Raw genomic sequence first — 26227 nt, forward strand, 5'->3', positions numbered from 1 at the left:
TTTGCTGCCGGGAGCATGGGCAGCACGGAACAGTGCTGGGCACTGCACCGTCTTCCGTGGTGGGGAATGGCTCAGCACCTCTCTGAGCTTTGATACAAACCCTGCAGGCAGGCAGGAGACATGCTTTCCTTCCTTCCTTGCCTGCTGCCTCCGTGGCAAAAGGGACTGGGAGTGCTCCTGGCCAGGGACAGGCTGCCCAGACAGTCCCTGCTCTGCATGGTAGCATCAGTGAGGTCTGAAAAGGCACCTATGGCTCACGAAGGTGAGGAGCATCCTTCAGATGAAGGCCACAGACCTGGCAGAGGGTTAACACCAGGCTGTGATGTCCCACAGTCAGCAAGTTCTCTCCACCCGTTCTCAGATGTGTATGTAAAGAGGCAGGATTGGGGCCAGCTTTAACCTCAGCTTCTGTGTCACAGCCATGGATCTGCTGACATGGAGTGCCAGAATGCTTTGGGAATTACAGCCCCCGCTGTGCCGAGCTGCTGCTTCCTGCTCGCTGCCACCCAGCAAGCCCTGTGTTTGGTGTCCCGAGCCAGGGGAGGAGTGCATTTCTGTAATGATAGCTCACCCCGAGCTGGCCTCCCCTCCCTGTCATTGCCCAGCCTCAAGCCAGCAACCCCAGAGCTGGGGTGAGTGGCTCCAGTACAACCAAGAGCCTGTCCTGCCGCCGTGCTCTCTCCCTGCTGCTTCCCCACAATGCCTGTGTCAACCCCCGGTGATTCCCAGGACCAGAGGCTGTAGCTCCCAGCAAAGCCAACAAGAGCTTTCCAAGCACAACACTGCAGCAGATCCCAGGCTGTGGCTGTGGGTAGGGAGCATGGCTGGGGCTGGGCTCGCCTGGGTAGCTCTGGAGCCGGAGCCCAGCGTGGCACAACACAGTGATGTCTTCCACACTCTCTGCAGGCAGCAGCTCTGCTTTCCTCCTTGTGCTACTGCAGGTTCAACCTCGCTCGTGGTGTGGGGAGCTGGAGGGACTGGTGCTCGCTTCCTCCTGGCAGGGATTTGCTCTAGCAGCCAGCCACCAGTGCCAGGGCAGGCGGTGCCATGGAGCTGCACTGGTGTGCGCTGTGACAGCAGGATGTTTGCAATATCCTCTGGACAGAAAGGGCCTCATGGAGCCCCCTCAGCCCAAAGGCTGTCATGTGGCTCTGGCTGCCAGGACATCCAAAGAGGAAGGTCTGAAAATAATCGCCCCCTCATGTTTTCCTTTCAAAAGCAGGTTGTTGCCAGCATGGGGAATTTTTGTGACCAGCAGAGCTGGCTAATAGTCAGCTCCTCATGAGTCAGTGGTCTGAATGCCCCGCTGGCCTCGGCCAAAGCCTCCGCTGTGCATCCTCTGGGCAGAGCCTCTTGAGGTTGCAGGGCTGGTGCCGCTTCTTGTTCCGTCCTTGCCCCGCACTGGAGAAGTGGTGTAGTGGGGAGGTGAGCACCACGCTGGAGCACAACTGCCTGCTCCTGCCTGTGCTGCTCTCCCCACAGCCAGGGCATCGCATGGCAGGGCTGGAGATGTCTTGAGCTGATGGAACATTTCAGTTCCCACTGTGGTTTTGTACCCAACTCATCATGTCGGTTGCTGTCTGTTGGTCCTGCGTTTGGCTTTGGGGCAGATAACAAGGAATTTCTTAGAAAACACCACCAAGCTTCAGGACCATGCTGTGCCCTGCCTGATGCCGTCGAGCCGTGTTAGCCCCACTGCCTGCAGCAGCACCCATGGGTGACTGGAGCAAGGCTGGCGGCTGCTGGCACGTGCATATTTGGGGGTTCTGCTCTGTGCTGTGCCGGGAACAGCGTGTGGTGGGCAGTGTTTGCTGGGCTGGCATAGAACTGTTTGGCTTGAGGGGTGCAGGATAAAGCTGTCACACTTGTGATGGGAGCACTGTTACCAGCATGCTGTGTATGCCCAAGCGCGCTGGCACTGCTGGGACAGACCTCTGCCTGGCAGACCGTATCCTGGAGACATGGCAGCAGCCGGCACGGCGCGGTGTTGGCAGCAGCCACAGTCAGCCTGTGCTGTTTCCATTAGGCAGTGTTGAGAGAGAAGCGTCCCTCTTTGGGAACAGCCTGTTCCCTGCTCCATCTATCTGCTGTCCCTCTCCTTGCACGGAGCGAAACAACCGCAGGTTCTCCTTTTCTGCCCTTGTGTGGTGCTTGGCGGTGCTGCCTGTGCGGTGGCAGTGCTGGAGGGTGACACAGCAGGGAGGTGCTTTGGGCTCTGTGTGGGGCTGTGGGGTGTCCCCAGTTCTACTGTAGCACCAGTGGGTCCTGCAGCCCTGGGCTGGCCCATCCCAGAGCTCAGGCAGAAATAAAGTGGATTCTGTAATCTGGAGCCCAGATAAACAGCTCCCGAATGTAGTATGAACATGTAGCTCTGTAACCTGTGATTTACTTTGCTGCTGCCCTTCTTCCTAAACCCGACACACCTTTGTTTGAAGTGTTCCAGTAGAACGTTGTTTATTCAGGGCATTATTACCAGTATCTCAGGCTCCTTTCTTCTATCCTGTGACTCAGGGATAGTTTAGCGCAATTTCTTCCATCTTTCCTCCCTATCAAAGATATCCTGGCAAGTTCGTGTTTATTGTTTGCGGTTAATGTTTAATATTTCCTATTACTGGCATCTCATGGTTGATCTTATTTACACTTTCTCATGTAAGACAAAAGTCAGTGAGTGGGACTGTATTGAGGCTCTGGCTCAGAGCCTGCCATGGAGCACCCCTCGCCCTGCAGGTCACGGGTTGCATTGGCATTGTGGCTGCCCCACATGTGTTGGTGTGGGGTGTTCTGTGTGGGGTGTCCAGTGCAGGGCCCGGCACTGCTGTGGTGGCTCCCACGTGCCACAGCAATGCGGACACGCAGCAGTTGTTTTTGAGCAGCTCAAGTAGAAGAAAGGATCAGCCTGCTATTTATTTTGTCCAGCTTTAAATGCCAGTGCTGGTTTTTCCTCTTGCTGGCTGGGCTGAAGTGTTAAAACAGATTAGTAGAAATAAAAAGAAATTAAACATCAACAGAGTGCAGAGGGTGAAATGCTCTGCTCCTAGCAGGACAGCAAGGTGTTGCATGCCTCTGTGCAGACCTGGGAGCCTGGGATTCCAAGCTCCTCTTCCCCTCAAATTGGGGAGCAGGGTGAGGGAGTAGCAGCCTGCTGCAGCACAGCCCTGCTTTGCATCCCTCTTGCCTCCCTCCACTGTATCCCATCAGTGTGTTTGCAGGCAGGATCCTCGCTGCCTTCACTGCCTCCCGAGCAGGGACCACTTGCCCTCTACTTTGGGGCTCCTGGGCTATAAATATCAAGGGGTGGCGAGGGGCAGCCAGGCCAACACACAACCTGACACCATCTCTCCCTCATTCACAGTGACATTTTGTCAAATGCCAGCGGGGAGGGGGTTGCTTATCTGCTGGCACACACTCTGGTGACCTTCACAGCTCTGGCCAGGTGCCTCCTTGCTGTATTTACACTTATTTATAGCTCTCTCCTCCAGCCCCACCTCTGCTCTCCCTGCCAATACTGGAGGGGGGCTGCCCAACTTACAGGGGTCCCTCTGGGCTGGGAGGGAGCTGGTGCATCCTTGGGGATGATGAGGGGCTGGCAGCACGCAGTTGCGCTGCCCCAGGGTGCTGGTGGCCTGACCGGGGCTGGGTTTGGCCCTGGCGTGGGTCGCGGTGGCTGCATGCCCCCATTGCCTGCTGGGGTGGCCCAGGAGGGTGCTGGGGGCCTGCAGCGGGGCTCCCCCTGCCCGAAGCAGCGAGCGTGGTGTGCAGCCGTGCCCAGCGCTGCACCAGCCAGCCCGTGCTGCCTGCCCGGGGAGCAGTTCATCCCGGTGCCTGTCTCCCTGCATGGCTGTAATCCCCGTTTCAGCAGTCTGTGATTACGGATTTCCCTGATAAGACCGGACTGCTCTCTCCAGAACCCCTGCACAAGGATTTTCTTTCCTTTTTAGAGACAAGCCTGGGGTGAGGGCGAGAAGGGGAAAACTCCCAGGCTGGCCATGAACACAGGCACCCGGAGCCGGTGCTGCCCGTGCCACGGAGGGAGGGCTGACAGGAGCCAGCAGTTCATGTTCTCGGCATTTCTCACCTTCTGCTGGTTTGGGTCCCAGCCTAAATGCTACTGGCTAATGTGGGGCTCTGTCTCCAGCACGTGTGAATCTGTATTTATCCCTTCATGCTTTGGGAAGGAGGCTCCGTGCGGGGCTGAGTCACTGCTTCGGCTCCTGGGTGAGGATTTGTGCTGCCTGTTTTCTGGCTGGTTCCTTCAGCCCCTTCCTTTTTTCCATGCAGCAAAGTGGCATGTGAGTGACAAGGCAATTGCAAAGCATCCTGGGGCCATGTATGCAGGCGGCAATGCAAATCTGCCCTGCCAGGCTTAAACGGGATTAAGTTCCCGCGCGGGCACTGCTCGCATCCAGCGCTGCTTTCCCGCCGGCAGGCTTCAGAAGCCGAGGCACTCGCAGCCTCGCTAAGCACGAGCGCAATGAGCGCAATGTGTCTGCCACCGCCCGCTGCGCTCAGAGCCTCGCTGCCTAATGCTTGGGCACAGCTTCAGGGGGCTCGAGGCAGAGGTTTTGCAGATAAGGGAGATGATTGTGAGGGGAGAGCAGGCGTGGCCATGAGGGAAGATCATGAGGCGAGAGATGGGGTGGTCGTGAGGAGACAGGAGGGGTCGCCATGAGGGGAAGTTGTGAGGGGACAGGAGGGTTGGCCATGAGGGGTGAGGGAAGATCGTGAGGGGAGTGGTGGGGTGGTTGTGAGGGGAGATCATGAGGTGAGAGCAGGGGCTGCCATGGGCTGTGAGGGGTGGCCATGAGGGAAGATCTTGAGGGGAGACGAGGGGTGGCCATGAGGGGTAAGAGTGGCAGCTATACAGTGTGGGGCCACTATGAGGGGGCAGACGAGGGGTGGCTGTGACTGGAGATCATGAGGGGCAGCCATGAGGGGAGGTCAGTTTGCCTTTAGTGCCATGGTTCAGTGCTCGGCTTGACAGCTTTGAGGTAATGGTTGGGCTTGATGGTCTGAAAGGTCTTTTCCAACCTAGTTGATTCTATGATTCTAACTGTGATTGCATTTCTGCTAGGGCTGAGGTCAGAGTTGCTTCATGCTTTAAAGCAAGCCAAGGAGGATGTCTCTGTGTGGAGGCTATTCCCCCACATACCCTCCACCTTTTAGCTTTGGTTTTCAGGTGTGGTGTTGCTGCGGGGCTCTCCTGCTGCCGCAGGGGAGAGATGCTGAGGCTTGGGCTCCTGTTACCCAAAGGATATAGGTGTGTGGCACGGGGGCACCCATGGCTGCCTGGGCATTGCTCTTCCCCGGCGCAGGGATCCATCAGACAAGTCACAGTGAGCTGCTGGCAGCTTTCCGGTCGCAGCCACGCTGCAGCACACGCAGACCAGGTGTCTGGCCTGGAGGATGCCTCCGAATTTTTGAGCATGTCTCCATGGGTGTTTGCTGGCTGCACACCAAGAACCCATGGCTGATCTTCCTACAAACTCCCAAGTAAAATTAGAACAAAAGTTCACTCCTCTCCCAAGGCAGCAGGAAATGCAAAGGGTGGGAAAAGGGAAAGTTAGAGCAGATGAGGTCCAGTGCCCGCAGGCAGCCTCCCCTCACCACTGCCACCCCTACCCGGGCAGAGGGCTGGGTCCTGCCCCGTCCATGCAGCTGGGGCTCTGCTCTCAGTGTTCAGTGCTGGACTAGCGGTGCTCAGAGTGATGGATTCCCTCCATGGACTCAGGTCTTTAGGTGGCTGTGCTGGTTAAATGTCCCTTTGGAGCAGAGCAGGGTGGCTGGAGCCACGGCTTCCTGCTGGCATGCCCCATGGGTGCCCATGCGGGCGGCTGCGCTGAGCAAAGGATCTCCCCACTTCTTCCAAGGAGGAGGGGGACTGGGACAGGCAGAGCTGGGTTTTGGGGCACTCCTGACCTGTGCTAGCCAGGCACTTGGGAGCATCCGCTGCCAACCAGTGCCTCGGGATGGCTGCACACAGCGCAGTGCCGGGGCACTCCTGCCTCGAGGGTGCCCAGAGAGGGCAGCTCAGCAGCATTGGATTGCAAGGGTTTATTTTTACCCAGCCCTGTTGCCAGTGGGGACATGTCACATCTGTGGAGTTGATCAAAAGACATCCCGAGCACTGGTGTCAGCTGCTCCTTGTGATCTCAGCACCAGGATCTTTTCCCTTGTGGCATATCAAAAGGAGCAGGAGAATTTGACTGCTCTGCTATTTTTAATTGAACGCGCAGACACACACACACACATATATATATGTACGTATGGCTTTTCTAAAAATAAAAGCCTTTGCCTGTGTTCCCATGGGAAGATTTGGGGAGAAGGGGGAGCCAGAGTTGCAGCAAGATGTTTTCTGGAGCAGGCACAAGAAAAAGGAAAGCAGGGACAAGCCACAGCAGGTAAGGGGCACATCTGAAAGGCCAAAGGACATCTGATCCCAGAGCAGCCCAGCATGGGCCCGAGCAGAGGGGACAGGAGAGCTTAGGGAAAGGTAACTGTGTCCCCCAGAGCTGGCAGTGAGGAGGACAGGGACTCTTGACCTGCTGCATGTGCTCTGACCACCCGGGGAGCAAAGGTCTTTGCAGGGCAGGTTTGAAGAGCCCCAGCCTTGAGGGGCCCACAAGGAGTATCCAGGTCCTGGAGCTGCACAGACTCTTTTGTGCCCAGTATACGTGGTGGTATCACACTCATACACCTCCTCCAGCAGCAGGGTGGAGGGAGGATGCTGGAGAGAGCATCCCCCAGTGCCGCTGCGGCCGGGGCACGTTTGGGCCGGCAGTCCTTTGCCAGGACACGGGCTGTGAAATTGCTCTCCCCTACCCTTGCTGCATCCTCCAAACTGCTCACCCTTTTTTCCACTGCCCCTGGGATGGGACAGGGTGGAAAGCAGGTGGGAAATGCAAAATGGGAGCGGATGTGTGCACAGGAGTGTCTTTTGGTGTGGGACAGGGTGCCCTAAACACAGTGGGGAGCATGGCACATGGGCTCTTCAGCCTATGGGAACACAATCAATTATCCCAGATTATCCCAATTAAAAACCCAACAAAACAAAAAAGGAGAGAACGCTGTCTTTTCCATTCCTGCAGCTCCGTTTGAAATTCCTTTTCCTTCCCATTGAGTGTTGGAGGAGACCCTTCGAGGGCACTTCAGGAGTCGAGGCCCTCATGCTCTGTTGCCCCTCTCTCACACGCTTAGATATTTGCCTGCTCCAAAATCCATTAGCTCTGTAAATAAACTTGCTTCCCTTTGCCAGAAAACTCCCCCTGGACAGCCAATGCCAGGAGGAGTCACACCAGACCTTTCCCCTCTGCATTTGAACCTGGATGTTGGGGGCAAAACCACGCCTGACCAGAGGGCTTGGTGCAGGCAGGGCTGTGCGGTGCCGGCATGGTGCTGGGTACAGCCACAGGGCTTTGGGAGCCAGGCAGAAGCAGGTCCCAGCTCCTTTCTGTAGTTAAATGGAGATTCTTAGCCCAGTTCTTAGGGCTCACATTGCCCCATGTACACCTGGACATTGATTTTTTTCCGTGCTGTTTTTCTCATCCTGCATGTGCGATGTGGGGACCAGGGTTTGTATTGCCTTGGCAGTGCCTTGGGATATGCAGGATGTGCAGCTTCCCCAAGGGACTATCCCCAAGCGGTTCAGTGCCAGGAAGTGGAGGCAGGGTATGGAGCAGCCATGGGGACCGGGTGTGAGGCTTCCCACCAGAGCCTGGTCCCTTGCATTGCTGTCTCATGTGTGCCCAAGTCTCTTGTGTTGCTTGCTGTGTTATTGCTGATTCCCAGGGCAGTTGGATAACCCTGGATATCACCCTTAGGGCACCAAAGGCAGCAATAGCTTCAATTTCCCCTAAGAGCACCAGCAGCTGCCTTGCCACAGCCCAGATACTGTGCCCTGAGCATCTGCTCAGTGGAGGAGATGAGGCTCTTCCAATGCTGATGCTGCTGGTTTGACCCCTGACGCAAGAGGGGGATTTTGGTGGCAGTTGTGGGGTGGCTTTTGGTAAGCAGCAGTGCCAGTGCCAGGCTGCGCAAACCGATTTGCAAGATGTGCAGTGAAGAGGTGCTCTCCACACTCTGCACTGCGGTGTAATTGCTTCTAGAACCACTTGCCAAAGCCTATTTGGAAGAGGGTCTGAGTAATGGGCTTGAGTGGAAGCAACAGCGTGCAAGGAGACGGCCGCCTCTGCAGGAGGCTGCTGCTGCCTGTTGCTGCCTGCCCCTCAGGCTCACCCCCTGTCTCTTGTCTCCCCAGTACGAGGTGTCTGGCGAGGAGCACCTCTACTCTGACTTCCCTGAGATCGATTTGTCTCAGCTGGATGCCAGCGACTTCGACTCAGCCAGCTGCTTCAGTGAGCTGCAGTGGTGCGGGGAGCACTCAGAGACCGACTCCAGCCAGTACAGCACAGATGACTCCGAGCTCTTCCAGGTACCCCCATCCTCCTGGCACAGGGGACTCCAGGATGGAGGCAGGGAGAGGGCAGGAGAGGCGGAGAAGGAAGGAACACACACAACTATTAATAGGTCCTCCCCAGCTGATTAGTGCTCCATTAATTTGTGCACCAGCTCTAAATGGGGCAAGCAGTGTAAGGCTAATGAGGAGGTGGATGAGCAGAGGAGGCTGCTGAGCCAACCCTCCTGTGATGTATTATTAAAAGGGAACTACAGCTGGCGTGCAGCTCATCCTGTTCGGCTCCCAGGATGGCAGGTTGTACCTGTGCTGTGGTGGGGGGCAGGAATGTTCATTTTCTGGGAGCAGAAAGCAGCCCCTTCCCCTGGCTCTCCAGCTGTGGCATCCTCCCTGTGTTTGGGTTTGGGTCCCTCTGGCAGAGAGTGTCTGGTTTCTCTCCTCACCTTTGTGCTGGGGTGGATCCATCACTGTGCTGACACCCGGGACCATGCAGTGCAGAGCAGTGCTGGGGCAGAGGCTGCTCCTGGGCACAGGCAGGGCTGGTCCTTGTTGCTGTTTGTGCCTCTCCCTGCAGAACTGCTGAGCATTTCACAGAGCTGTGGTGCCAGGGCAGGCCTGTGAGCACAGCTCAGGCAGGCTGGAGCCATGCCCTGGATGTGCCCTGTGCTCGGGGACTGGGGTCTTTGTACCCCCATGAGCAGTACCCTTTGTACCCCCCTTAACTCCTGAGACAAGGAGGTTGTGACCCGCTGGTGCCTGCTAGTCACCAACTCTGGGTTACATTTTGGGAGGGAGAAGGATTTATATTTAAGCAAGGGAAAAAAAACATAAACCCCCGCAATATTTTCTAACCTGCCCACAATAACAACCCTCTGGCTTTTACGCTGTGCTGATGCTGTGCTTGAAAATGGTCCAGTCCAGCTGAGGGACCTTCATCACGAGATGCATATTTTCCGCTGAACTTCCTGGGGAAAAGATAAACAGCAAAGAAATGCAAAAGGCCCATTAGGAGCAGTGGAGTATGATGAAATGTATCCCACTGAACTTGTATGCACAGCGCTCTTATGCCAATAACAGGAGGAAAAGAAACGGAGCCAAAAATGGAGCATCCTGCTGCCTTTCCCCGGAGCCTGCTCTAGTAACTGCGAGCAAGGTTAGGGCATGGAACAAAAGATCTTTAATTTTCAAACAAGATGAGAGAAACACAGGAGGCTGTGTGCAGTCAGCAGTCCTCCTTGTGAGCCCGAATTTACCCCTGTGCTAATTTTATAGCTGATGTTAGCCTGCTTCTTGTTGGACATGGTTTACATTCAGAATATGATGGAGGAGGACCAAACAGAAGGAACTCCTGGCTCGCTTCAGCCATTCCTCAGCTTCTGCATCCTCTTCTGGGCTTTTGCATTGTATTTCCAGTCTGGAAGGGGGCTTGTGGGGCTGGGTGGGACTGGGAGGGCACTGGGATGGCCAGAGATGCATCAGGCAGGGTGAAGCCCAGATGGAAAGAGGAGCCCGAGGGGGCAGGTTGGGGTAGTGGGCAGGGAGGAGGCAGGAGCAGCCCATGGGCCTGCTTGGCCCAGCACAGCCCCATACATCACCTATCTCCTGACAGCATCCCCAGATCATGCCATTTGCTGGAAAAAATAGATCAGGGGACCTGTAATATAAAGCCCATCTGGTTCTGGGGGCTGTGCTCTGTCAGTAGGGTCCCTCACAGAGCACTGGGTGCAGCCAGCTTTAAGCATGAGGGCTGAGAGCCCCTGTCGAGCTGGAGGTGCCCGCGTATGGGGGCTTTTAGTGCAAACAAAGCCCGTACTGCCTGTGCAAGCTGGGGCATCTGGCCAGCGGTGCAGCCTGGGCTGAGCTTCCCCTCTGCCCTCTTGTCCACTGGGCAGCCCTGTGCCAGGCTTATGGCCCTTCACATCTTCTTTGCCTTCCCCATCAGGAGAGCTGCAAATAGCTGGTTGTGCCCTCTTGGGCCTCCCCAGCCCCACAGAGGGCAGGGGGCTGTGCCTGCCCCCTCCCCAGGATCCCATCCCAGCAGGATGCTGCTCCTGGCCCTGCTCAGCAGTGCTGCGATAGCTGGTGCTGGGGGAATTTGCAGCCCAGAATCAGGAGGATTTGGGCAAGGAGCCTTTTAATCACAGATCCTTTATCTGCTGCTGTTTGCCTCATGGTGGGGTGTAAGCTACTGTTGGGAGAGAAGATGCTCTGACTCATTATTTTCCCGCTGGGGGTGCAGGTGGACAGATTGATGCTCCTGTTCCAGTTGAGTCTCTCTCCTCCTGATCCCATCCTAGCGTTGTGCTGGGGAAAAGCTCTCCCAGATCCCCTGCGGGGTCGCTGGGAAGCATGGATGCTGGTGTGGCATCACCAGCCCCTCTTGCCTCCTGCTCGGCATCCCGGGGTCCCTCTGCCCAGCCTCACTCCCCCTCTCTTCTTTGCCTGTTCCTTTCAGATAATAGACAGCGAGAATGAAGCGCTGCTGGCAGCTCTCACCGAGACATTGGATGATATACAGGGAGATGACATGGGCCTGGCTGCCTTCCGCACTATGGAAGAAGGGGACACGCTCAACCATGCCTACACCTCGCCTGCCCCCTCCCCCAAACCCACCGCCCCGGTCACGGGGGGGCCGTCCCCGGCCCCCGAGTTTGATGAGCTGTCTCTAGTAAGAACCCACTTCCTACTGTTTAAGGTGGATTTGGATGAGCCCCTGATAAGCCGGCTGCATGGGTATGATAGGAAGCAAAGGTCTGAATTTTTTCATTCTAGGCTTAAAACTCTCTTTAACCGTCAATACCAAAGCATATACTTGTATTGTATACGTATACATGTTCTGCATCATTGCTGTCACCTCCATCACCATCCTCACGGGAACAAGCTGTGTGTATACAATGATATATATGAAGGGGGTGGGGGTGGGTGTCAAAGGGGTGGGAGCTGCTTTGGCAGGACCCACATCTGCTTTTAATGGGATATGCGGATGTGGGGCTGCCCAGGGGTCTCCCCTAGTGCATCCCAGCCCTGTGCCCATGGGAATGGTGGCTGTTCCCGCCCGGCTCTGCCTCCAGGCCGAGCTGCCCACTGCTCTCGCAGGAGGGACAGAGGGGGCTCGGCCGGAGGGGCAGACAGCCCATGCCCTCAGCTTGGGTTTGACCCCTCCATGCTTTCTACCACAACCCCCTCGGGCTGTGTGGCCTCCAGTCCCTACAAATGTGGGGACCTCTCGATTCCCTGCAGTCCAGCCCTGCTGCCCGCTCCTGGCCAGGACTAACTGGCAGCACTTGCTGCAAACCACCACCAGCCCCAGCCCGCTCCCTCCTGGGGCTCACGGTCCCCAGCCAGGGACCCCCAGCCTGGCCCGGGGTGTCCCCAAAAGCCGGGGCTGTGATGGGGAGGAGTGACATCCAGTGGTGAGAGCGTGCATTTCCACTGCCCTGCGCGGGGGGGTATATATCACACACGACATGTATGTGTATATATAGGATGTATACGTTGCAGGGGTGGGGGGGAAAGGGTGCTGGTTGCTTCCACCAACAGGAGCTGCACACCTAAACCTGTGGGTGCCCTGGTTCATGTTTCCCAGCAGACCCTGACCCGGGCACCCCCTATTTCTGTCACTCCTTAAAGCCCCCCCATGCCTGTCCCAGGGCTCTGTGCCCAGCGGCCAGCGCAGGAGCCCCAGATCTGTCTCCTCCGTGCAGTTCCCTGGCCCCTAAGCAGTCGTCTTGCTGTTGAGCTGTTGTCACCTTCAGTTGTTAGTGCGACATGGGTGGAATGGCTGGGTGTGGGGTATGGGGGTTTTTTCCTTCCCCTAAGCAAAAATGGGTTTGAGTAGAAAAAAATGATAAGCTGACCTTGCCATCAGAAGTGGTGGCCCTGTGGGTAACCCAGGGAAAACCCCACTCTCACCACCCATGGGCTTGACAGAGCGTGTTGGGGAAGATCCCCAACAGGTCCCACAGGGGCTTGCATCTGCAAAAAGCCTTGAAAGCTCATTAATGAGCCCAGGCCCTCTGGATGTTTTAGCTAAATGAGCCTTGCATGGGACCTAAGCGAGCTGTCCAAACCCACCACTTACGCCAGTGTAAAGACTCTGTCACCTCAGGGCAGAACTGATAGAGTGGGAAGTTTGGATACAACAGCTCCTCTGTGCCATGAGAGTAGGGATGCCCCTAGGAAGTAAATTCCCTCATGTCCCCACCACCCCAACCTGCTTGGGGGTGCACTGGGTGTGGGAAACGCCTCCCTGTGATTTTATTTTTCCTCCCCCATCTTTGGGTTGCACGTTCAGCAATGGACGTGCAGCCCAGCGCGGCGTGAGCCGGGGGACTGCGGCCCTGCCGGCACTTTCTCCTGCCCTCACTGCGATGCCGACTCCTTTTCTTGCCGCTTCTCTTTGCAGCTGAAGAAGTTGCTCCTCTCTCCATCACACGTGCCCCCAAGCTGTGAGGCTCAGCGGGATGGGAGCACCCGGCGCCCGGGGACCCCTAAGTCCCGACCCACACGGCCCTGCACAAAGGTACGTCCTCAGCGGGCAGAGCTCGAGGCCATCCAGTGCCCACCTTTCGGGAGCCATTCTAAAGGAGGTCATGGGAAGGATGGTGTTGGGGAGCACGGGCAGGCTGTGAGCTGGGGCAGGGGCTGGGGACAGGCAGGGACCATCACCACCAGCACGGCAGTGCATGGTGTTCCCATCCCTGCCTGCGCTGGGGCTGCTCAGATAAGCCTTCAGACTTTGCGCTGGGCTGAAAAAGGTCTGGATCTCATTTGCATCCCATGGGGTCAGGCCTCTCTCCTGGCTTCCCTAAGCGCTGGTTTGTGAAAGCCATGTGTGCTCCCTGGCTGTCCAGGTTCCCACTGATCTGCAGCCCAAGGCAGGAGCCATTGGATGGGGAGAGCTGCAGAGCCGACCCCTTCACTTAAGATAATCTCCTGAATCCCAGCAGAAGTTGCCAGCAAAGATTTTTCCACTTTGCTAATGGTAACTGTGCATTAGGCCCAGCAAATTAGATTGCCTGGGAAGAGCAGCAAAGCCCTTCTGGGGAGGAGCATCATTGCACGCTGGCTGCTGGGGGGGCAGCACTCAGGGTGGTTGGAGTGCCCAGTGGAACCCTTCTGGGATGTGAGGCTGACCCCAGGCAGGTTGGGATGCCGGGGGGCTGGAACCAGGGATTCGAAGATGGGCAGTGGCTCTGTCAGTCTGGGGGGCTTCTCCCCCTGTGCCTGGTGCTTGCGTCAGGTTGGGGCTGTGACCTGACACAAGCTGACTTTCTCCTCTCTCCTCTCCGAAGGTGGAGGGTCCCCGGGACAGGAGGGTGAGCATCCCGCAGGCGCAGAGCCGCAGCTGCTCCGAGCTGCACCGACACCTCACCTCCACCGCCTCCTGCCCCCAGGCCCCCCGGGCGCCCGAGGAGTGCCCCAGCGGCAGCCACCACCCGTCCCCTGGTGACTGCACCCATCACGAGGATGACAGCGACTCCAGTGAGGACTCTTTGAGCTCCAGCGACTCGGTGACCCCCCCATCCTCAGCAGAGGATGGCTCCGGCAGCCAGTTCTTCTGCGAGGCGGAGATGCACTCGGTGGTGGAGCTCATCCGCTACATGCACACCTACTGCCTGCCGCCACGGAAGCTGCCCACCCGCGACGCTGCCGATGCCAAGCCCCAGCCCTGCAGCAGCCCCTACAAGAGAGCCAAACCGGACTGCCCTGCACAGCCAGGTACCCCTGGGGGCGCGCAGAGCCAGCTGGGCTGCACCTGGCAGATGGACGGGGGCTGCAAGAAGCCTGGAGCATCCTTCTCCATCCTGAAGGAACTGCTGGCACGGGACCTGCTGTGCGACGTGAGCAAGCCATACCGCCTGGGCAAGCCTGTGTACGCTGCCCTGGCGCGGCCACCCGGCTCCCGCTCCCCTGTGCCACTGACCCGGGATGGGGAGGATGCTGTTGGGACCTGCACATCTAGAGCCAAAACAGCACCAGAGAAGGGTGAGCCGCGGCACAGCCCCGGCGCTGAGGCAGAGGCACCGCAGGAGCTGGGTGGCCTCGAGGACGATGCTGGGAAGCATGTGGGCACCGCGGGTGCAGCCGTGGGGAAGGCGGCCCGCAAGCAGGAGAGCACTGTTTCTGCTGTCCGTCGGTCCAAGAGACTCAACCCTGAGCTCGGCCACTGGCTCTCCTTCCTCGACGAGCCGCCCCCCGAGCTCTCCATCCCTCGGGAGGCAGGGGATGGCCGCAGCTCCCGGGATACCCTGCCCTGCAGACAGCCCACACCGTGCCCAGCGCTGGAGGGCTTCTCCACTGAAGAGCCTGCAGCTGAAGTGGAGGTGGGGGGCACGGCAGCACCGGCAGAGCCCCAGCCCCTCTCCCTGGGCTCCCCAGGGGACGGCGAGGTGGGCGACGGGGCTGAGATCCGGCGCTGTGTCCTCCTGGAGCAAGCAGGTGAGAGGCCCGGGTGCTGCCACTGTTCTCCCAGCCCTGGTGTGCCTGCACTGCCTCGAGTACTGTCTGTGCTGTCCCTGCCATGGGCAAGTGCTGCTGGCCAGGCACTTGGCACTCGGCAGTGAAGCTGTGAGTGGCCTCAAGCACAGCAGAGCCCTGACACGTGCTGGTTGGCTGTGGGGTCCCATGCATGAGGAGTTGGGGGCCTGGTCTGGTTTTGGAGTGCTCTTTCAATACATGGGAGCCTTCTGCCTCAGTTTCCCCATCCTTAAAACAAGATGAATTTACTTTGAGGGTGGTGAGGCACTGGAACAAGTTGCCCAGAGAAGTGGTGAATGCTGCATCCCTGGCACTGTTCGAGGCCAGGTTGGGCAGAGCCTTGGGCAACATGGTCTGGTGTGACGCATCCCTGCCCATGGCAGGGGGTTGGAACTAGATGATCTTAATGTCCTTTCCAAATCAAACCGTTCTATGATTCTATGAAGGAGTCAGTGTAGCACTAACCCAGCAGGGACCAGGCTGCCCCATCCCTTCAGGTCCCTCTTCCCTGCAGGGTCACCCTCTGCCTGGCACCGGGTTCAGCTGCATCAGGGCCCCAAACTCACAGCTGCCTGCAAGTGCTTTGTGAGCAGGAATGGCTCAACCCTGGCAGCGTTTGCTGCCTCGCAGGCAGGCGGTGCCCAGCACCCTGCCAGGCCAGGCTGGGCAGCGGGGCCCTGGCTCCTGCCACAGGCGCTGGAGGAGCCTCGCTGGTAACCCTGCTTCTCTCCCTGCCTTTCAGAAACACCCAGGGGTCTCACGCTGTCCTTGGCACAAACGTAAGTGCGCATGGGGCTATAGAACCGCGCTGGGGCTGGTAAGCGCCGCGCTGGGGCTGGCTGGGCATGTGTCTGCAGTGAGCAGGCGAAGCTGCTTGTGCAGAGCAAACAGAGCCCTGCAGTGGGGTGTGGGCTGTGGGGAGCCGTGGCTATCGCTCAGGTGCAAGGAGCTCACAGAGCCCCGGGCCGAGGGCAGAGCATTGCTGCGTGCCAGGGACAACGTGCCCTGGAGCTCTGGCTGGGATGGGGAGGGCACGCTGCTCACCCCACTGCCCCTGCAGCCCTCTATGGGGTTACTCCATAGGGCACAGTGGGAGGCCTTGCTTGTAAGCAGTGTTTTCTCAGCTTCCTTTGGGACTGTGGTTCACCTAAACACTTTGTATCTCCTTATTTTCTGTTCTTCTCCAGTGACCCAACCTTTGGGAAGAGAAACTTTGAGCCGATGCTGACTGTGGAGCTGTGTGGGACAGCAGGTAGGATGGGCTTTTAATTTTTTAGTGTTGCAAAAATCCTCCCTGGGAGGAGGCAAATTTACCCTAAATTGAGCCTGGTTCACCAGCTTCAGCTGAGCCCAGCCATGGGGACACATTCATCCCCTGACCCGGACCCCCCTTTTCCTTCACAAACACAGGAGACTTCCCATGTTCTGCCTTTACATCCAAGCACTGCGAGCAGCTCAGGGATGTGCATCTGGCATGGGGGAGCTGTTCAAAGGTCCCTTGCATGGCCCATGGGGACGGGAGAGTCCTCTGGTCCCAGCTGGGGTCAGGCATCTTTCTTTTTCCCCAAAAGCCAGTGGATGATGTGATGGATGATGTGTTCAAGGCCAGGTTGGATGGGGCCTTGAACAACCTGGTCTAGTGGAAGGTGCCCCTGCCTGTGGCAGGGGGGTTGGAACTAAATGATCTTAAGGTCCTTTCCAACCCAAGCCATTCTATGGTTGTATGGATGTGGCTGTGGGGCTGAGCAGCCTCCTTCCTTGCAGTGTCTGTAGTGCTGGGGTAGAACGGGGCAGGATGGTGGGGGCAAAGCTAACTCCTGCCCTTTGTTCGGGTGGTCTAGGTCTCACCCCACCCACCACTCCACCGTACAAGCCCGCCGAGGAGGACCTGTACAAGCCAGACATCACGCAGGAGCCGGGGAAGGAGGACGGGATGGCCCCCAGCGCCGGGGGTGCAGGGGATGCAGCAGCCTCCCGGAAAGCCCTCAGGAAGCACCCTGAGAGGACAGAGCTGTTCGCCCACCTGAGCCGAGCCGCCGGGCGCCCTGTGCTCCCCGAGCAGCAAGGCCTGCTCAAGCGGCCCTTCTCCCGCTCCTTCGGGGACCACGACTACTGCCAGGTCATGAAGCCTGAGGCCGCCCTGCAGAGGAAGGTGCTCAAGTCCTGGGAGCCCCCGGGCCAAGTGGAGACAGAGCACAAGAGGAGGGTCCCGGCCGCACACTACCAGGGGCTGGACCTCAGCAACAAGGAGGCGGGCAGCGAGATGCTGTGGAAGGATGGCGTCAAGCAGCTGAGAGACCAGGAGATCAGAGCCAGCTTAACAAAACACTTTGGCTTTCTGGACAGTGCTCTTGATGACGAGGACATGGTCTTCTGCAAGACCCCCGAGTACGACACCGTCTTCGAAGACAGTTGCAGTGAGAGCGGCTCCCCTGTGGAGGAGGAGGAGGAAGAGGAGGAAGAGGAGGAGGAGGAGCAGGGCAACACCAAGCTGTGCCTGCGGAGAAACCCTCTTTCCAGGACCAGTTTGCATTACTGTTCCCGGAGCAGGTCCAGCTCGGGCTCTTCCTGCTGCCGGTCCCGATCGCCCGCAAGCAGACGCACCTTCAGGTACAGGGGGCTGTGGGGGGGGGCGCTTGGGACTGCATTTTTGCCTCGGTCTGTGGCAGCCCTGGCTGGCTGTGCTCTGCTGGCCCAAGTAATAAACATGTTCATCAATGAAAGAAAAGCTATTGAAATAATGGTACTACAGCAGCTGCTGCAAACATCAGCCATGGCCAGAGGAAGCACCACTGGGGTGTGGGCAGGGGCCGGAGCCGTGCCTGGGCTAGGAATCCCCTCCAGCATCTATTAGAAAGGACTTTCCAGTGTCCTTTCCAGTGTTTCATCTCTCCTTGCCTGCCAGTGCTCTGGGGTGCCTGCCCGCCTGCTGCTGCAGATTCTGTACCTCAGTTTCTTTTTGATGTTAGAAGCTTTCTCACCGGGTTCCACCCCTCGGGCTGACATCCTCTTCCTCGCTTCCCAGGTGTGAGAACAGCGAGCAGTGTCAGGGCGGGAGCAGGCACCGGGGCCAGATGGAGAAGAGACGGGAAAAGGCCATCGTAAGTCAGCAGGGACAAAGCAATCCCCAGCCCTCAGTTCATCTCCTGCTCTGGAAAAGCAGTGGTGGAGTCCATTAGCCCTGGCTTCAGCATCCCTTGGTGCAGGGCCAGTGTTAAACAAGGAGATGGGGGTGGAGGGGGGAGAGAAAAACCCAGTATGAAGCGGAAGCCGCTGGCGATTGGCAATACACAGAGTCCTTGGCACAGAAATGGCTGGAGCATCCCACACTGGTGCTTCAGTGCAGTTGGCATTGGCAGTTAGTGGGGTGAGCTGGGGAATCCCTGAAGCTGCCCGGCTGTTACAGATGTGGTCCTGCTGCAGAGGCAGCCTCAGGTACCAGGAACCCTGCACGTGCCCATAGGTGGGAGCTGGGTGCAGGGTGGGCGTGTGGGAAATAACTTGGTCCTGTGTAATGTGCGCACACACGTGCTCACGCATGCCCCTCTGGCATTTTATTTTTCCCTGCAATGCAAGTTCATTTTGCCCATAGCAATTCTTGGGAATACTTCCCAGCATCTTCACCAGGAGAAGCTGTAAAAGCTGCAAGAGTGTAGGAAAAGTTTAAAAAAGAAGAAGGGGGTGGTGGCTGCCTTGGCCTGAATGTGGCTGTCCCCAGCAGCAGTGGTGTCTTGGGGGTGTCACCCATGAGCTAGCTGAAGCGGGGATGGCCAGACCCTGGAGATGCCAGGCTGTGCCCATGGTAGTGCTGCCCTGCTGCAGCCTGATTCCCAGTGCTGGTTTGCAGGGCTCCTCAGCAGCCCCACATTTCCAGTGCCCAGCAGCAGCGTGGAGGTGTGGGGTCCTGGAGCCTGAAGCTTCTCACTTGCTTTGCCAGGGGGAAGGCCGGGTGGTGTACGTCAGAAACCTCGCCAGCAGCATGAACTCCAGCGAACTGAAGAAACGCTTCGAAGTGTTTGGTGAGATCGTGGAGTGTCAGGTCCTGTCCAGGACTAACAGGTGAGTGGGGAGCAAGCTGCGGTCCAGGGCTCCAGCAGCTACAGACAACCCCTCTCCCCAGGCACCATCAGCACTGCCAGGGAGGTGCAGGGTCACCCCTGCACCCGTGTGTGCTCGAGTGATGCAGTTGTGCCACGCCAACCCCCTCGCTCAGCCAAGCCCATGATCTCAGTGCTTTGGGCAGGGACATGCAGTGTGTGCCCAGGTCCGAGGGCATGGGGAGGGCCGGGAGGATAGAGGGAAGCAGGATGGAGGAACAGCAGGATGGAGGGTGCAGTGCTGGGCAGAGCTGTGGGGCACGTTGCATCTTGAATTCTTTCTCTGGTTGCTCAGGGGGGATAAATATGGCTTCATCACCTACCGGTATTCAGAGCATGCCGCCTTATCTCTGAAGAATGGCACCTCACTACGGAAGAGGAACGAGCCTTCGTTCCAGCTCAGCTCTGGTGGCCTCGGGCACTTCTTCTGGACCAGATATGCTGACTTGGGTAAGAAAGCAGGAGCTGCTTTTTCCGAAGCATCTCATTTATCAGCACGGAGCTGGAACAGCACATTGCACTGCTGAACGCTAGTCAGGCAAGGATCTTAAACATCTTCAGAGCCTGCAGGAAAAGCCCAGCAGCTCTCCTATGGCTCACGTAGCTGCTCTTAGCTCAGTCAGATAGCTTGGGAAACTGGGGGGAGAGAAGAAAAGCAATTGGAGTGAGGACCTGGAGTGTGCTGGCTGCAAAACATAGCATCACAACCCAGGGCTGCTGGGTCTCAGCTGACCACAGCCCATCCTGTCTCTGCTGTGTTTTTACACAGTGCTGGATGCTTTCCAGCAGAGAAGTCCCTTCCCAGTCGTTAGAGAAAGCAATCAGCAACATTTCATTAGCCCAAGAGGTGATCTGGTGGTTTGCTGCTCCACAGGACAGATTCACCACGCTGCACAAGCACGTTTGAGCCAAAATGATGGCACCGAAATGTGCTGCAGTTGCATTAACTCTTCCTGTGCTGAATGGGCTTCTGCAGCACCTCCTGCCGCTCTCAGTGACAGTGTTAGCCAGGTCTCGCTGGACCCCAGCCCTCACAGGTAGCAGAACCCTTGCTAAGGGGCAGGAATGAAACCCTGTGCTAGTCCTGCAAGAGAAGTGTGATCCAGGCCTCTCTCAGCCCTCATTGCTGTGATCTTCAGGTATTTCACAGACAGCACACATTGATTTCTGTACCCTCTGCAGGGGTGCAGTGGTTCAAGTATTCTGCTTCAGGCTTGAGAGACTGAGATCCAGAAATTAAAGCACCAAGTCTTGACTTCTCTCTAGATGCCCAGTTTGACACACGTGCCTGATCTTTTAGCACCTTGTAATATTTCATCTGCTTAGAGCAGCGATCCCTCTGACTTTGCCCGTTTTCATCTAAATAAATCCCAGAGCCCCTCATTTTGGGCAGAGAGAAGATAAGAAACAGATAGCACCCCATGATAAAGGTGTTGGTAGGTGGCTGTGCAGTGCTGTGGGGAGCAGGAGAGACAGCACTGTCCCCACTCCCCTTTGCCATCAGTGCTCGCCCAGGCTGGCTCTGCAGTGCTGGGAGGCAGCATGCTGGCAGCAGTGCCCTGCCATGCCTCAGTTTCCCTCCGTGCTCATGTCCTGCTCCTGTGTCCCTGCCATTCCCAGATTGCAGCGCGGAGGAGTCCTCCCCAGCTCCAGTGAAAAGCAAGTACGAGACCATGGATTTCGACAGCTTGCTGCAGGAGGCCCAGCTGAGCCTGCATCGGTAACAGCCTTAACCTTGGAGGAATACCTCAATACCTCAGTCAAGGCACTTCCAATATGTTTACGTTTTCAAAGAAATTATTCAGTCTACGGAAAGCGAGAGAGCGAGCGCGAGAGAGGAGAGCACGCGAGAGAGAGACTGCTGTCCCTTCCGATCGATGTTTACATTGAACAAAGCTGCTTCTGTCTGTGAGTCCCCATGGTGTTGATGTCTCACTGCCACACGTTAGTCCCTCCGCTGCTGACTGGTTGTTTTAGGGTGAGCCTAGGAGTCCCCTGGCCCCGCTCCCCCATCCCGGTCCTGCCCCCTCCTCCCCGTGCTCCCGCCGTGGAGTTGCAGCTGTGTTCACCATAACATTTTTTTGTCCATAGTGTGTGATGATGAAATTGTTAATTGTGAATAGAATCAGGATTATAAACTAATTTTTAATAGAAGAAGAGAAAAAAAAAAGTATATACTTAAAAAAAAAATGTATTTATGGCTCAGATGTACTGTAATTCAGATTTATTGTACCGCTTCCTTGATTTTTAACTATGCACTGTAATGAGGCACTTGCCACTGAGCAAATGGGGGGTCAGAGCAGAGGCACGGAGCACAGGGGCACCCGCCTGCCCTGCTGGCAAACCAGGGTGCTCGGTCGTGGTGTCGGAGTCACCCACTTTGCAGTCGAAGCCATTATTCTTTGCTTGCGTGGTCTGAGCCCCAGGTGCTGAGCTTGGTCCTGGTGCATGCTGGAACAGGCGGGCAGTGGGGCACACCAGCCCCGTGCCATTTTCGCCGTGGGGCCAGGCAGCTTTGCAGGCGTGAAGGAGAGGGGTGGTAGAAGGATGCGCTACCTGGGGGGCTGTGGGACCGACGCCTGCCAGCCAGCGCTGCTCCAGCCCCCCGCTGCCTTTGGAGCCAGGAGAGATGGGCCGGGGGGCTGAGCCGGCCAGGCTTGATCCAGTGGGTCCTGTGGGCACAGCCTGGGGGACGGGCACCTCCAGGTCCTGCAGGGGAGCTGGCTTCTCTCTGGCTTCTCTTCTTGGGCACTGGGAGAGCGGCCAAGCCGAGCAGCTTGCTCCCCGCTTGCTTCCACCCCTGCAAAGCAAGTGGGGCAAGAAGACCTGTCTGTGATGGCCCCCAGATGGCCAGGATGGTGGCACGGCAGCCACACTGACTGCCTGCCCCACTGCCCTATCCGTCCTCTGCCTGGTACCTGATAAGCCATACACTTCCCTAGCACCCAGCGCCCCATGGCACGCTTGCCCGCTCTGCCCCTGGCCGGGGGTGCTCGGGGCTGCCCAGCAGCACTGCACTGAAGGCATGCTGAAGCAGCAGCCCCCCTGAAATTTGCTTGCAGACTTGCCCTCCATCTCCAGGTGAGGTGGGAGATGGAAAGAGCCTGCCTGTGGCTGGAGCAAACCCCACCGCAAGCTGGCCAGAGGCACTTTTCCTGAGGGAGTGGGAACCTGGCTGCTCCTCGAGCCATCGCCATCGTCTCCATTGATTTTTCAGACCCAGAGACCACTAGGGATTCAGCCATCCTATGTAGATAGAATATTATAGCCTTAACTCTGCCAATAGTTAGATTAGAGTCTCCTGGGGTCTCCCTTCCCCGTGACTTAGGGGTTTTATTCTTATTTCCCTGCTGTGGGAACTGTTTCGTCTTGCAGGGAGTACGACCAAAGCCTCTGAAATTGCACAAGACGTGATGCCAAGAGCCTGAGCCCTGCTGAGGAGGCCCTGAGCTCTGGGGCCGTGCGTGCAGCTGGTCTCTGGTGGGAGCAGGAGCGCCGGCAGCGCCGATACCAGCACAGTTACCTGGCTATTCCTCCCCGCTTTCGGGAAGCCAAGGTTCTGACAACCAGCCCAGCAGTGCAAGGGCCCACGGGCCACTGCAGGGTTTGAACTGCAGGTCCCCAGCCTGCTGCCGGTGACCACCGCTGCCAGGGAACAGCCCTTGTGCCATTTCAGTCTCAGCAGCAAGGTTTGGTGTCTCTCCTGCCACAAGCTCTCCCCGTTCCTCATCCCACCTTAGCAAACACGAGAAGCTCTGGCCAAGACTGAGCATCTGCTATTGGCAATTGCCTCATTGTAGCTTTGCCTTTTTCTGTCCTAGTATTTCCTCACAATGATGATGTTTACATGTGATTGCTATAGAGCTTATGTAGAATGTATATAGCGACACATTTAGGGTGGGTAGTACTGTCCTGTGCTGTGCTGATGTTTTTCAGAAAACGATCAATCCAAAAAAGGAAAAAAAAAAAACAACAAAAAAAGAAGCAAAATAAGTGGAATTCTTCCATCTCCCGCTCAGCCGGGCCCTGCCAGGGATGCATCAAGGTGGCGGAGGGGAAGGGTCAGTGCAGCACCTGGGGAAGCCCTCTCCTGGAGGATCCCTCAGTCGCTTCCCAAGCACTGGTTTTGGGGTACCCAGATAGGAAATTCCACATTGTTTTCCTGTGGCTGGGCACCCCGGGTCAGCCCCCAGCCCCTGCCGTGCCTGGCTTCTGGATACTGAGGTTGGTGCTTGGGAATGGGAGGGCTCATCCTGCACAGAGCTCATCAGCACTGCACCCATAGGGTAAGGAGATGCAATAAGTGGTCTTTGTGGTGCCTGAAGCCTGTAAGTGGGGTTGGGTTTGGGGGGGTTTTTTGTTTGTTGGGTTTTTTGTTGTTTTCTTTCCCCATTAAATTGGGATGGCTTGTTTTCCCTCCCGCCCAGGAAATGTCCCCAGGACCCATGCACCATGCCTAGAGGTGTGCAAGGTGCAGGGGCACTGTGGCCCATCGCTGCAGCAAGGGAAAGCAGGGGGCACGTGCTGCCTGCCCCAGGGGCTTCCCCCACAGTTTAGGAGTAGAGGATGTTCAGCTCAAGACGCACAGGTCTGCTGGGTTTAGCACCCCTCACGCAGGGTTTGTGGTGAAAAATAAGTTCCCAATTTGATTTGATGTAAGTTTTTTAATATAAAGGTGTCTTTAGCTCACAGTGCTCACGTCTGCAGAGGGGCAGGAAGGAGCGCTCAGGCACAAGGTGCAGGTGAGAGCTCACTCCCTCAGCAGCGTTCCGGATGCTGACAGGGAAGCGGGGCAGGAGCAAAGCAGGGAGAGGCAGCCCGTGCTGCCGGGGAAGCCAGTGGCACCCAGTGCTTTGCAGGAGCTGCTGGGGACAGGGAGTGGGATCACCTCCCTGAGGACAAGCTTTACATCCCGCCCAGCCTGTGGCATCGCAGCGGGTGCAGCTCGGAGCTGGGCACCCCAAAAAGGGAAGCCTGGTACCCCAGCCCCTGCGGGGGCTGCCCCAGCTGCCTGCGAGGGCCGGGGCTGCGGGGCAGGTGGGAGTGCTGCTTCAGAGAGGAACTGGGAGCAAAAGGGTGGATTACGGTAGGCAATAAGTAAGGAGGAGATTTATTTTTTTAAACATATATGACTATAGAATGTCCCCCAGCAGTTTCCTACAGGTGCTGTGGGGAAATGCTGAATGTGAAGAGTGTCGTGATAAAATGCCCCCTTTGCCTTTTTTGCACAGATTTCTCCCAGGGAAGCTCGTGGTTCAGGGTGGGATACCAGGTTCCTGGCTGGAATCCAGTGGGTCCCTGCGGCTCTGTGGGAAGGAGCAAACATTTCTGAGTGTCTGGGCTGAATGCAGAGGACAATCCTGGGTTTTTGGTTCCATGCTGCCCCAAAGAAAAGGTTTCTCCCGATCCCTACTCAGCGCAGCTGGCTGGGCTGCACGTTGTCTTTAATGAAGTGGCAGCTCAGTCACCACATTACAGTCTCGAGTGTCTGATTTCAGCACTGGTCCATGCAAAGGAGTGTTGCAATTGCAGACCAGCACTTTTTTTTTCCTTCTTTTTCTTTTCTGTTTTGGGTTGAGTTTGGGTTTTTCTTTCTTTCTTCTTGGAGGTATGCTGAATATTGAGATACATCCTTGTACATCGGCTGAGCCCTGACACCTTTTCCGTTCCAAGCGTCGTAGTCCATCCCTGACAATCTCAAGCAATACAGAGCCAAATGCAGCCTTTGGGTTTCATTCCTCTTCCCTCGCCCCCCCTGGGGGCAGGAGGGGAGGCAGCAGCCTGGCCCCAGTGCCCACGGCACCGAGCTGAGAGCCACGCTGCGGTACACGCTGAGCTGGGGAGGGAGCGTGTGTATGCATGTGAGAAAGAGAGAGAAAGATTAAACTGATGCATTTCTTGAGAAAGGTGTAAGAATTTCACCTAAAAAGGGGCACATCTGCTTTGTTATTTATATAAAAATGATAAATTCTGTCTTTTTCTTCCTTTTTTTTAAGTAAAAGGACACTGCTCATACTTACCAGGGGCCAATTCTGCCTCCCTTCCTCATGCCGAGTGAGTGCTACTTAACTCTGCAGTTTTCTACTTGTAGAGTAAGTAGAAGTAGCAGAATTGATCCCTCTGTGATTAAGAATCAAGTTTTTAGTCTGGTTTTCTTTTCTTTTTTGTTAACTGGTAGCATTTTTTTATATTTCACTGCATTTTTTCCCCCGTTCCCTTCTGTTGTGTCCTTATTTATGTAATATACTTTCACCTTCAGAGACGGCATGGATTCTTATGCCTTTCCTTTATTATTATTGTTATTATTATTTTTAAAAACAGAGATTTATTTCTAGTGTGATTTAACTGTCTACCTTCTAAGACAAGAGAACGTTTTCTTGTATTTTTACATTGTCAGATTCTATAGTTTCATAGATAATTTAACCAAATCGCTCAATGTATTATCTATATCTATCCGGTGGGTATAAAAGTTCTATTTTAAATTGTGTAAATACTTCAGAACTGGCTTCTTTTTCCAGACTCCCCTGCCGTGGAGTTACTTGTTTACATCAAAAAGACTGTAGAATCTCTACGCTCATGTACTGTAAATAGTGAAGTGATCTGCCTATAAATAAACGATAACATATATACTATAAAGTGGAAACAAAACCCAAAAGGAACAAGTCTGTGCTGCTGATGCTTTACTCCATGAGCTCAAGCCTGCTCTGGGAAGGAGGTGGTTTTGCTTTGCTAAAGGTGCTCTCCTGTGTTGGCCTGGCTGGCAGTGGGGCAGTGGGGACACAGCCGGGGCCAAGGGGGTGGTGGAGCCCCAGCTCACTCGCACCAACAGTGCCCCACTGCCAGAGATGCAGGAATATCCCTGGATATTGCTATTTCAAATGTAGCTTCTTGCAGTTTAACTCCTGCAGGAAAAACGTGGGCTCTGTCCTGTGGACTTTGGGAGCGGTGCCGCTGCTGCAGGACCCATTGCAGAAGAAGCCTCCCTGACCAGGGAGGGTAAAACTGAAGCGGGGCACACAGCTCAAATTTGCTTGAGTGGGAGTAAGAGAGCAAAGGGCTGGATTGCAAGGAAAAGTGTGGAAAAGACTCCAGGTGGTGATGCAGGAACCGTACAGTCCCCCAGTGCCAGGAGCGCAGTCCTGCGGGAGCCAGCCTGCGCTCCCAGAGACATGGCCGAGGTGACTGAACCAGCACAGGGTGTCCTGTGTCCTGGTCATCGTGGGCGCCCAGGCTGTGCAGG

At 56.5% G+C, this 26227-nt stretch overlaps 1 protein-coding gene across 1 annotated transcript in view; it reads left to right on the forward strand.

Annotated features, from left to right (window-relative positions):
- Positions 1-25642, forward strand: part of PPARGC1B (PPARG coactivator 1 beta) — a 49043-nt gene extending 23401 nt beyond the window's left edge. The window contains exons 2-12 of the mRNA XM_030503852.1: positions 8255-8428; positions 10866-11078; positions 12816-12932; positions 13705-14851; positions 15633-15669; positions 16078-16142; positions 16732-17500; positions 17916-17991; positions 18828-18949; positions 19283-19437; positions 20608-25642. Of these exons, the coding sequence (XP_030359712.1) occupies positions 8255-8428; positions 10866-11078; positions 12816-12932; positions 13705-14851; positions 15633-15669; positions 16078-16142; positions 16732-17500; positions 17916-17991; positions 18828-18949; positions 19283-19437; positions 20608-20711 (2979 nt within the window). The 3' untranslated portion in view covers positions 20712-25642. The remainder of the gene's footprint in view (positions 1-8254; positions 8429-10865; positions 11079-12815; positions 12933-13704; positions 14852-15632; positions 15670-16077; positions 16143-16731; positions 17501-17915; positions 17992-18827; positions 18950-19282; positions 19438-20607) is intronic.
- Positions 25643-26227: the final 585 nt, after the last annotated feature.

This window comes from Strigops habroptila, chromosome 12, assembly GCF_004027225.2.
Source record: "Strigops habroptila isolate Jane chromosome 12, bStrHab1.2.pri, whole genome shotgun sequence".
Lineage (NCBI taxonomy): Eukaryota > Metazoa > Chordata > Aves > Psittaciformes > Psittacidae > Strigops > Strigops habroptila.